The 12,638-nt window shown below is 40.8% G+C and overlaps 1 protein-coding gene across 2 annotated transcripts; it reads right to left on the bottom strand.

Moving 5' to 3' along the window:
• Window positions 1–270: 270 nt before the first annotated feature.
• LOC103458501 (synapse differentiation-inducing gene protein 1-like) lies at window positions 271–11,777 on the bottom strand. 2 transcript variants are annotated; one of them, XM_008399350.3, is made up of 4 exons: window positions 11,206–11,777; window positions 7,504–8,039; window positions 1,924–2,061; window positions 271–1,042 (listed from the first exon to the last, which is right to left on the bottom strand). In XM_008399350.3, exons 2-4 carry the CDS (start codon window positions 7,975–7,977, stop codon window positions 884–886), a joined length of 771 nt encoding a protein of 256 aa, XP_008397572.1. In that variant the 5' UTR covers window positions 7,978–8,039; window positions 11,206–11,777; the 3' UTR covers window positions 271–883. The 2 variants fall into 2 exon arrangements, with proteins under 2 accessions (XP_008397572.1, XP_008397573.1); XM_008399351.3 differs by having other exon boundaries at window positions 7,549–8,039; window positions 11,206–11,767.
• Window positions 11,778–12,638: the final 861 nt, after the last annotated feature.

Raw genomic sequence — 12,638 nt, 5'->3', positions numbered from 1 at the left:
TAGAGGCTCTTAGTGTCTGATGCAGCCACCCAGAGGAAAGTTTCACGCACAACTTCCTGCCTTCTTTCTCTGCTCGTTTTTTAAGTTTGATTATTGTAAAAGAAGCATCCAAGAGCATAACAAAACCCTCTTAAAAGGATTGCTTAGATTTTGTTGAAAAATATAATCTGGAATAATCTGGATTCCACTTTTATAAACTTAATTTTTCATTTCTAGGATGTAAACCCGCAGAGCTGCTCCAGTGAAAATAAGTGACAGCGAGACACGGAAGGTGTTTCATTATTCATGCCAAATGCATTTATTGACTAAATGTACAGCACACAACAGACACAAATTACCATCATGTCCTTTCTGTCTGGTGTCGTCTTCTCACTTTTCCTGTGATGTGATCTGTTTCTGGTCTATTCCCCAAGAAAGGAAAAAACAATCCCATAAAATCTGACTTTCTTACCACTTAACAATAAATCTATTTACAGAGTTGCTAAGACACTGATAAACAGATGAAACACCTTTTCTAAAGTTCACATTAAGTTGTTGTGAAAGCCTAAGAGGATAAAGAGGGGTCGTTTTTTTTTTTCTGAGTTCAGTTTTCAGACAGTTTTCTTTTTCCAACAGTGTTTATTGTTCATATTCCTTTGGTGGAAATGCTGCATACCAGAAATAAAGACTCAGTTGGATCAATACGTGGTTGAAGTAATGCTCCATCCACACATGGAGTATTTTCATCCTCTGCTCTCTCTGTTTTAGACATATTTCTCTGTACAGTTTTCCTTTTCTTCATCACACAGGTTTATCAAAGGCAACAGAGATCTGCCCAGCTTTTCCCCTCCTCTCATGCCGCCTCCTCCTACTAATCTCACCCCTCCAGCAGTTGGGCCCAGTGCTATACATGTCCAGGTTTGGACAGGTAGGCTATGAGGGCAACAACCACCCCCACGTACATCCCTGTTCCAACCGTAATGGACAGGGCGGCCAGGAACAGGGCTCTTCTGGAGCTCATCCCCGCTCTGGAGAAGTCTCCCTTAGCAATGGCCTTGCCTGTCTAAAAAAGCAAAGCAGAGAGTGATATGAGCTGCTGTGTTACTCATCAGCATAGAGTGTATGAGTAGGTGTTAAGCCACAGTTAAAAGAGAAAAAAACAAGAAATGCTCTCAGGGAGCCATTAGTTACCATGGCAATTAGGTCATTATGCCTCTGACAGTGACAAATGTGTTGTTTGGTTGTTTTGGTCATTGAGGGGGGAAAAAAGCAAGACCTCTATTTATTCTTCTGACGCATTAATTTTAGCTCCGGTATTTCTTTTTTCTCCCAATAACTGCAGAAGATGTTGCAAAGCACCAAATGCAGGCAAGCCATACTTTATAATGTCAAAATTCCTACCTTTTCCAGACTCAAATTTCAGAAGTCAGTCTCTCAAAAAAAGGAAGGAAGGAGGGGATTGATGGGTAAACAGACAAATATACTTACAAACTGATGTCAGAGAAATGGATGGATGGCTTTTTATATGAAATAAAAGTGACATTTTCTAATTTTCACAGTATATGCCCAGAAACCTAAACATATACTGGGTTTGCTTTGGGTCCTTTGGAACTGAAAGATAAAGACTAGTCCAATCTAGGATATTGTTTATAACCAAAAAAGGGGGGCCAAACTGACACATACACATAAACATATATGATATATGTTTATGAAGCCCACTGCTCATACCAAGCTCACAGGCGATAAAAAAAATCTGAGTGTTAATGCTTTCTCTGCCTGGTGCATTTCTGAATTTATGTACTCAATCATCCAAAACAATTGCAAACAGGATCACAGGGTGGTAAATGGGTTGCGGCAGACACTTGTTTGAGAGCTTGTGCTTGCTGACCTTAAGAGTGGTGCAATCAGAATTAATGACCCGCTCGAGGTCTCTGGGCCCTGTACCTTGTGAGAGTAATAAAAGGCAACGATGCCCAGTGGCCAGAAGCAGCAGAGCATAGAGAAGATGGCCAGGCCCAAGTAGTCCCGAGGGGGAAGTACGATGAAGTTGTCCTCACTTTCACTATCGCTGGAGCTGTCACTCTGGAAAACAGCACATTTACAAGGATCAATAAAAACAGTAATCAGATTTTATTATGCTTTCAAGTTTACATTTTGAGTTGGCAAAAAAGAAAAAAGCAAAAAAGAAAATGAGGCTTTGATCTTGACTGAGACACCTACAAAATGTATGAGTAAGTTAGACTGACACGCAATAGTCAGATGTACTTTGAACTTCTTCAAAGTGATGTTTCTTGACAAGACGCACCCTCCCACTCCTGAGCTTTCCCACTCCTCCTCTCCCTCCTCAGGACGGGGTCTCTGTCCTTGTTTCCCAAAACCAGCCGTGACAGTCTGAGTTCGGTCAGCTGAAACAGATTTGGTGCTTCTGTCAACACCCATGAGCAGGGTGACAGATAACTCAAGATTAACGGATTGTTCCATCATCACGAGGTGACAGAAGAAACAGCGAGACGACAGTGTCATTTATGTACTAAATTGCTTCTCCAGCCTGAGAGACCTCTACAATCCTCCCCTAATGTGCCAAACATCTTACAAGGCATGGCGCGTTCCGCAGTCAGCAGATACTGTCCCTTAATGCTCAAATTCAAAGCCACAGGCTCTGAGCGGGCTAATGAATGAGGGATCTGACTGACACGAGCCCATCAGGCCTGCAGCAACAATAACAGTGTGACATGTGAGTGACCTTTAAGAGGGGGATGCTACACTTCTTACTGCTGTACCAGAGACTGAGAGGACGGTTTTGTAAATGAATAGCCTCCATAAGGAGCAGGTTTCATTTGTTAGGCGTGTTGTCTGCCTTCAGGGATCCAATGAAACAGGAAGAAGGAAAAAAAGAGAGAGGAAAATAAAAATCAATGCAAGAGGCAGAACTTCTAGCAACCGTTTTACAGGTAATTAAAGCCTGGAAAGCAAGAAGTGAAGCGGCATTCAGGCATGTAAAGTGAAGCTTGTTGTATACATTTTCTCTTGTGTCTTCTGATTTAAACAGGCAGCATCATTTTTGTATTCGGAGCAATTTAGCAAAAAGCCATTGCAGGTGTAGCCCAATACATTTGAATATTTTAGAAATTTGTAAGGTAAAACATTATTTACAGCCTCATTACATAAAGGAGACATTTCAAAATATTTCAGATAGGTTTTACTTTAGTAATTTCTTCCTTTTGTTAATGAAATCTCAAAATTCTGTTTCTCAGGATTTTGCAAAACGGCAATAAAAACTATTTGTAATGCAGAAATATTTTATTTTGGTTATTTTATGGCCAACACAATCCCAGGGAAGACTGCTGCCCAACAACCAGTCACTCGTACTCCACACAAATGTTAAAGAAGATGATTTCTTTTGCATAGTGCTATATCCAAGCATATGAATGGAAATCTGGGTGAAAGGAAAAAAATCTTTTCAAAAAGATGAAAATACACAAGAGCAAGACAAAAAATAATTATCAACACAGAAACGTTGGCCTACTGAAAAATGTCATACGAACGAGATGTGTGGTCGGGATTTTGTTTTCAGCTGATGAAGCGGTGGGTTGGTTGTTACAGAATACCGAAGTTGCCATCATTGGTCTTTTTTAGAATACCCAGTTTGGTGACCAATCAAGTGCAGTGATGTCATGATCACTATACCACATACTGGTACTTTTGGCAGTGTGGGTCGGTGCCAGGTTTTTCTGTGAAAGGAAAATTTTAATTTCGATGAAGCTTGTTCTCTTACACTTGACGACAGATGGCTGATCTGTCTTTGGACGAACACGAGCAGCTGGCCTGACTCCCCAAATGATCACTGACTGTGAAAATCTAACACTGGACCTTAAGCAACTTGGATTCTGTGCCTTTGCTTCATATTACTCTCAAGGATTAGGGCTTGTGCACCTTTCCTTGAACCACACTTTTTTCTTGCGTTCAATTTTCCATAAATATTCATAGATTCACCACTCTGTAAACTTAATATTAATTGTTAATATTACTGATGTTTATGGAGCCTTCTATTGGTCTTAGATAATTTTTTTTTTTTTTTTATAACCAGATTTCAAAGTTTTCATTAGTTGTAAGATATAATCAACATTCACAAGAGATGTATAAACTCTTATATCCCTTTCTCATTACTGAGATGCACCTGTATTTTGAGAAAATCATGAGACGGACGCACAAGATTAACAAGCATTTAACAAATAGCAAGCTTCTCCAAGATAAAATTTAAAAATTCCCTGTTATTTGATTTATGAACACAGCCCACCTGGACAGCCAGGTGTATCCATCAGAACAGCAGCTGGTCATTACCGCATAACTAAACTACAAGCGCGTGTAATCTCCCGTTATCTCTGTGGCAACACTTGATAACAGTCCAGAGTGACCAGAGTGTTCAGTCGAACTGACAGCCTCTTTGATGCCGACTCCTGTCGGCTGGGTTCGCTGCTCCTCCCCAGTCTGCTCTGTCTGGATAACTGATGGAGGCTCCACCGAGACACACTGCCTCTAACAACCCTGTCACTGCTCTCTCCGAGGCCTCGTTAGCCTCAGGAGGGGACAGTCGCCTCAGCACACAGAGACCCTGCTGGCTGGGGCAGTCACAGCGGCATCGTGGAAGGAGGACTTGCTGGTATTTTATTTCTCCCCCGTCACACACATGTCAAACATCTGCCAGTTCAGTTTTCCCTTTCGTTATACAGTACGGCTTCTTCTCCAGGTAAATAAAAATGTACATATGAACATTTTTCTTTTTTTTTTCCCCCATTTTTATTCCCGAAGCTCCGAAACTCTTCCCGTTTGCTGCCGTTTCTCGACACGGCGCAGCTCTGCATTAAGTCTGCTTTCATGATTTATAAAACACATAAATCATGGGTGCACAAGCAGAGAGGCGAGTAAAGAAACACAGCTGCTCGTAATGCAGCTCGAAATCCAGCTTTTCATCAAACATCTATTCGTCAGATTTATTTGCCCTTTTTGAATTGAAATAGAAAAACTTCAGCTGGAGGCTCACCTGCTACGAGGGCCATGCATCAGCCGAGTCCCGCCTAATTCCCTCAAAGCAGGACATTACTTATAGCATTAATGGAGCTTGCTTCAGTGTCTCTATCCATCTGCCAGGCCTCCGAGTGACAGGAGCTGGCGCGATCATCAGCTCGGTTAGGGTGCTATACTTCTTCCTCTGCCAGCTCAGAGCCCTGGGTATTTCATAAGTGTCCTTGCTTAAAATTAGATTTTCTACACTTCTGAAAAGAGTTTCTCTCCATGCTCCTTTTTCTCTTCTCTCTGTCTTTTTTTTTAAGCCGTTATAGCCCTTAGACAAAAAAAAAAGTCTGGACTAATAAGGTCAGATATGAAATTTTCTTTGAAATTAATAAAACAAAAGCCGACTTATATACCGCATAAATTTTTTAGGACCCTGAGTACATAGACCGTTTGGAAAGAAATTTTAATCACATTAAATCACGCCGGCACTCCATAAGAATAGCAAACTAAAAAGGTATTACTGCAGTCTGTGCACCATGACTCATGTTTTTACAAGACGTCATTCTGTGCTGGATAAAAGATCATCTTTAATCACCGAGAACAAATCAGCATCAGAATCAGCCTGTCAAACACTCAAAAAAACCTGTAGTAATAAGATATATACCTAAAACTAACACTGCATCACCAGTGTGGCAAAGTGGTGGCAGCATCATGCTGTGGGGACGCTATCCTTCAGCAGAGACAGGGAAGTCAGTCAGTGTTAATAGGTGATAAATACTAAGTAATGCTAGAAGAAAAACTGTTTTTGGCTGCGAGACTTCAGATCAAGGCAGAGATTCATGTCTAAATAGTCAGAGCTACAATGATCAGAGCATATTCATATGTTAGAATCATAGATGTCAAAGTCCAGATCTGAACTGGGAAGAGTTCATGCCCAAAAACAGTTTCCCCCCCAACATGACTGAACTGGGCAGAACTTCATTCCGTGCACTAGCAAAGAGAGAAATACTACAAAGATCTGTTGCTGTAATTCAAGTTTTACAAACTACTGCCTCAGGGAAAATTAATAAAAATCCACACTTTCAGCTCTTTGTTTAAAAAAAAAAAAAAAATTAAAATCATGTATGCTTGTAGACTGCAGTTGGTGGCACTACTGCCTTAAAGCAAGATCTCCTATTATCTCCCAGCATATCTGATCCTTCCACTTCACAATTACACTCTACTTTTCTTGGTTTATCACATGAAAATCGCTGTGAGAGACATTAAAGTTTGTGGTTGTGATGCAACACAACGTCAAAAACATAAAAGTTTATGACAGCTGTTCAGTGGCACAAAAAGTGGGTATGCAGGGTATGCAACGCATAGGGGCGCAGCACCAGGGGGGTGCCAAAACCCCGTCTGGAGGGGGCGGCGCGCCAATGATGTTCCCCCATACACTTCAGCGCGCCTTACGCTCCTTCACCTCGCGCACATAACGAGGTAAATGTAGCGAGTTTTACACTTCACGTATCGTCGCCTGGGGGGGCGAGTGAGCGTCGCTCCTCTCCTTCACCCTGACCTTCCTTCCCTGGGGGGGAGGAGGGGGCGCCGATCTATGTTTTCGTGGCGAGAGTTGTTATAGTTGCGTGGAAATATATAGTTGCGTCTTATAGTTGCGTGCAAATCTATGTATTTTCATAAAGTTTAGTTGCGCCACTAACATTTATTAGTTTAAATGACTGAATGTGAGAGAAAGCTATGAAGGCAATTAGCAAGTGAGATCTCAACCTATTAACTTTGGCAATCTAAAACATCTATAATTCATATCCTGTGGAAAAAAACCAACATGTTTCACATTCAAATACAAAGATTTACTCCAGTTTAAAAAAGTAGAACCTTAGGCAGTGGTTTTATTGATATGCGTACTCTCTAAGAAACTCGCCTCAGTTTGGATTTTGAAGCCAGGCACCATCTTCACTTCTAAAATTTGAATTAAAACTTTTGGTTTTGGTTAAAAAAATGCAAACCTGGGGGAGCATGACCCATCACTTTAGTCATTATGCTGGACTGCTGGGCTGCCACTGGGACTTTTTCCTCATTCAGCCAAACTTATCTTTAGTTTGGATATAAATTGTTGCTGGCAGTAACTTTGTTGATATTCCTCTTTTTATCTGCCTCGCTGTTCCAAATCAAAATGCTTTTAGACACATTCTTTTCTCTGCCCCTGAGGCAGATGTCCATCTGACTTGAATTTGGTCCTGCTTTTTCTCCATTCCTGTTTCAAGTGCGGTTTTTATATTTTATGAGCTAGAGTTATAGAACGGGTCCTACTGAACTGAAAAGTTTTTCACTACACTCGAATTAACTCGACTTTTGACTTTGAGCAGGAATGAGTTTGATTACAACTTGAACTGGGTTGCATTTAGGTGAATTTAAATGTTTCATTTTTTTTCATTTCCGTGCTTTTTGATCAATTTATGTTGTGGTAACTGCTGAAATAATAACCAAATCAAGCTAATACATGAGGAAAACCTTTGTAGGGATGCAAAGAGGATTTTCTTTGGTGTGATCCCAGACCTCGTACTCGGGACACTGCTCCTCCTCCACCTCGTATGACACCGTCTGGATCTTCAGGTCCTTCTCTCCCTGCAGGCTGATGTCCACAGTGTTTTCTGAGGAAACCCCACATGAAACAGTATCTTTACTCTCTGTGAAAGTGGTCTCAAAGCTCTCGTTTTTAGAGTCCTTGCTGTGAAGGCTGACGTCGTCCTTGAACAGGATGAAGTTGGGCCTGTAAAAAGCCTCCACGGCCAGATGGAGAGACGTGGCGTCCAAGAATTGTGGAGTCTTGTGCTTCCCGCTGGTCCCAGTGTAGTAATAATCGATCAGGCTGTCCTGGTATGGCTGGTTTGAGTAGTCACACTGGTAGCCCTGGTAGTCGTTCTGAACCGCATGCCTGCTGGTTTTGTCCAGCAGGGGGTTTTGAAGCTCGCTGAGGCTCTCCATGATTGATGGGCTGCTTTAAAATCTCGAGGTTGGAGTCCAAAGAATCTCTGTCAGTGTTGTAGCTGTGAAAAGAAAAAAAAGAAAACATAACAAACACATCAAGCAAATATAGTTTCTAAGAAAAATGACAACGGTAGCTTTTCACTGTGGCACATTCTTTTTAAATTAGGCGCAGCATTGCAGGGTAGTTCAAGCCACACATTCTGGTTTAGGTATTTTAAAGGAATTCAGTGCAGGAAATGTTTCATTCTATTGGCAACTGACAGTCCTCTCACAAGCTTGCAGCAGGCAGAGCCATGAAATCACCATCTGCTGTATGTTCTACTGTTGCATCACTTACCCACAGTTTCATACAAACATGTCAGAAAAAAAAAAATCCTTCAAATGTGTCACGCTTGGTTTTACTGAAAACTGGGGGGAAGTGAGGCAGGTGCTTCTGAATTTGGTCTCGTGATTCAATTTATCTTTCTGATATTTCACAATCCCATGGGTTAAATGAGGAAAAAATGGCTAAAGGGACAATTCGAGATTTTTTTCTTCTGTTTTGTTAAAAGAAGCTAAATCTCTCTTGGCATAAATCCATATTAGCTCGTTCAAAAAAATGGACTTAACCGCTAGACCAAAGATGACCTCTAATATCTTAAAACGACTCCAACAATCACCATCTTGTTTGCAGTGGGAGGTTAATTACACAGAAGCCACAGATTATTCACAAGAAAAATTGAGGTATGAGACAATGAGCCACCAATTATCTTTCTGTTGAAGCAGAATAACCTGTTTACTGTCAGATGTCTGAGAAAATGATCTAATGTTTAATAAAACTGTTCAAATCGTTCAGAATTCTTGTACAAAAAACTCAGATGTCGAACCAGAAAAAAAAAAACAAATACTGTCTTTCTTGCCAACATGTGCACATCACATTTGCAAAGTCTGCACTACTTGGTGTGATATGAAGGTAGTTTGCACTTTAAAGTCTCATCTCACTGCTGTTTCACTCGTGAGTTCAACTTCCAATCCAACTTCATCCTCCTCACTCTGTACAGTTACTGGCTGTGAAACATTTCTGACCAAATGGTGTTTCAGGGGAAGATCAGTTACGGTTTTTTTGCATAACAAAATTTGCAATAAATACAGTAGTAGCACTTTCTTCTTGTCAGATTACAGGAAATAAGATTCTGAGTACTGAAACACGTTGTTGAAAATATGCGAATGGAGGATAAGCAATTTCATTGCACATTTGTGATTTTTACATAACTTCACAGTTACTTTATCAGGAAATAGTCCTTCCGTTCTGGAAGATTATTGATGATGCACAGCCTCCAATCTCTACCCCCCATGTAAATGATTGTCAGTCCACTGCAGACAGGAAGATAATTAAAAGATTCTCACTGTAGTGTTTACAAAAACCACTGTGAAGTCTTTAGGAGTGTTTTAAAACAGCAGATCTCCACTTTCAGTCTCGTCCCTTCACGTCTCACACTGGCTGTTTGACTAATGGAGACGGCAAAAGATAATCTGCTGCATGCAATACAGTAAACGGATTCCGCCTTCACATGGTGCCGTTAAACTCATGGTAATAGACTTACTCTGAGTTTAATGACACCATGTAAATGTGAAATCTGTCTCGCAAAACACTCTCCAGTTGATGCCAGCTCAGACGTGAATACGTCTGAGCTTTTGTTATGAGTCCAGAAAATAAAAGTATGTGCTTGAAACTGAACACTTGTATTTATGTTTAAAGTTCTCATTTTGTACTACGAAAGGAAGTAGTTATTGAATTATGTTAACACATTCAGCAATGAAGGATTTTCTGACCCCTGGTGCTTTCAGATTGTTTATAAAGGATTATTTTGGGGGATTTTGAGTGAAAATAAATGGGTAAGGACAAGACAGAAAAAAATAAAACCATTGTGAGAATACCTCAAGTGACTAACTGTTAGCTGCTAATGAGGCTTCTGAGCTTTCCATTGGTGTTAAATGAAAGTGCTATTTTAACGTTTTAGTCATTCTGTATCATATTAGTGAAAATAAAACAGGAGGATTTTTTTATATGTTTTTGGGAAAACAAAGACTTGGATGAATTAAACTTGCATTTGAACTGCAATATAAAAACTCGTTAATCTTGGATAATTCTAAGGTCATTACAGATTATATGTCTTAGATTTGTGAAACGTTTAATCTATTTCTGGAAACCACAAACTGAGGATTAAAATCCAAATCATGTCACGTAACCCAATGCTGGGCAACTCAAACAAACAAACAAAAAAGAGCCTTAAATCCTGAACTAAAAACAGAATTGCATCTAGAGAACAAAACAAAAAGAGTGAGAAAAGGCAGTCACTAAGGCAACAAGTCTGTCAGTAAGATGGTGGGCAATCTGGGCATGTCCTGATTTGAGTACGCAAATGTTGTGCTTTGTGTAGCAAGTGCAGCGCCAATGTGCCAGATCGTCCTAAATCTAGCAAATCCATCTCTCATGGTTTGATTAATAATAAAATTAGATCACATCCAGTGAGGCGGCTGCTGCACTGAATTAGCTGAAAACTGGAAAACAAGGTCCCTCTGACAAAAAAAAAAGAAAAAGAAAACTGTACAAGGCTTGATTTATGAGACAGACGTAGAGGGGCGGAGATGACCTGCAGATCTGCAGGAGACCTTTGAAACCTCTGACCCCAAGAGAGCCAAAGCTCAGGCTGCCACGCTGGATTTCACAGCTGTTTGCTGTGGAGATGCATGACTAATGTAAACTGAATCTGAGCCTAGAGTCACACAAACACAAGCACACAGAAGCCTCAGAATCAATATCTACAACAATGTGTCCATCCTCACACGCCTCCGAGGATGAGCCACAGTCCAGATAAGGGATTCCATTACACACTACATTAGACAAGGAAAACCACATCACACATCCAGGAATAAGTGCACTTGAGTGAGGGCTCCGACTTCAGAATTACTGATGATGCCTGTTTTTGTTTGACCACAGCAGTTTCCCTCCTCTCCTCGAAATGCACGCAACTATAAATATACACTTCCCCACTATTACGTGACATTGCGTAGCTTCACTTAAAAGTGCCGAACTGAATGTATTGAGCAAAAATTTAATGTTTTCACATTTTCTTTGTTCATTTTTTTGTGCGGATTCATGTCTTTCTGTAAAAATCACATGCACATAAAAGCATAGGAACATTGTTGGTATACCAAACATGCCCGATCGCATCGTTATCTTACCTGTCGGAGAAAATCCCGCCGCTGATTTTCTCAGCATCGTTCTTCGGCGCAGCTGAACCGATGGAGAGGGATGGACGAACCCACCATCCTCTACTTCAGATTACGGTCAGTTTCGGAGGAAATGATCATTCCGGTGCTATACATCCGTGCGGACGAGGAGGCTTTTCCGTGGAGTTGGCGCGCGGTGTCCTGCATGTCATGGCACCACTGCTGCGTCTGGTTGGTAGATTTTACGCACGGTCTATCTGTCTGAGCTCCAAGCAACTCCGACGGAGGGCGATCCGACTCCGGCTGAGTGACCGGCTGTGGGCGGCGCGGTGTAAACTCTACTGTCGACTTCACGTTTTCCAAACTTGCTCGCTTGGGCGTCTTCCTCGGTTTATGCGTCTGGCATGCCTGCTGGGGGATTTTTACGCACCCCCGCGCCCAATGGTTCCGGTTGCATAAGCTGAAAGTCCTTTATTGGCTCCTGAGATAGCCACTTGTGCCTGTTTTTGATCATATGAGCCACTTGTGCTGATTTCTTTCACAATCTGCTTGAGTGTTATCCATCCCCACTGAGAACGCCCACTATGTGAAAGAGCCACACAAAACATAAAGCTCCATCACTCCTCTGCATCGTTCTCTTTCTTCACACGTAAGACTTCTTTGGAGTCGATTCTAAACATAGTGAGGCATTAAACCATTGTTATAGTGATTGCATATTTGTATGTGATTAAAGTTTTCTAAACATCTTGTTAATTTATTGTGAGGCTGCCACTATGAATGTATTCTTTTCTCTTGAGCTTTTAATAACATGCAATTTATCATGGCGAACACTGTTTACATAACATACAGTGCTATACATATGCATACATACAAACATGTTTATGTCCCTTGAATGTCTTAACATGTATTACCACTAACTTCAATTAGTGCATAACTGTTAAACTAAAGGACAACGCTTTATGGGTTTAAATATTTTTACAAATAAAAATCTAAACTGGCGACCTGTCCAGGGTGAACCCTGCCCTCTCGCCTGTTGACAGCTGGAGATGGGCACCAGCACCCTGACCCCATGATGAGGGTGTAAGAAAATGGATGAATAAAAATGTAAAAAGTGTGACATAAATTTGTAATTAATATATTTGAGTCAATATACCAAGTTTAATCTATGAATGCTTATACTAAGATTAAATTCATCTGGATCTAGTGACAATATGATGTCAGTTATAAAAATGATTCCAAACTGATTTGTGACAGTGCCCCATAAGCAATTAAATGTCATAGATTTTCCTCCCACTTTTAGAGTTTGTAATGACACAGAAAGGTAACATACTTTATATATTGAATGGTGAACCTCCGTGAACATAATTTTTATGTATTGCTGCAAATTCCTGATTGGATTTAGACAAACAATGGCAAACCCACAGCATGATGCTTCCAAAACCATG

This window comes from Poecilia reticulata, chromosome 22 (genome assembly GCF_904066995.2).
Source record: "Poecilia reticulata chromosome 22, P_reticulata-male-v2, whole genome shotgun sequence".
Taxonomy (NCBI): domain Eukaryota; kingdom Metazoa; phylum Chordata; class Actinopteri; order Cyprinodontiformes; family Poeciliidae; genus Poecilia; species Poecilia reticulata.
This window is presented reverse-complemented; position numbering and strand designations above follow the sequence as displayed.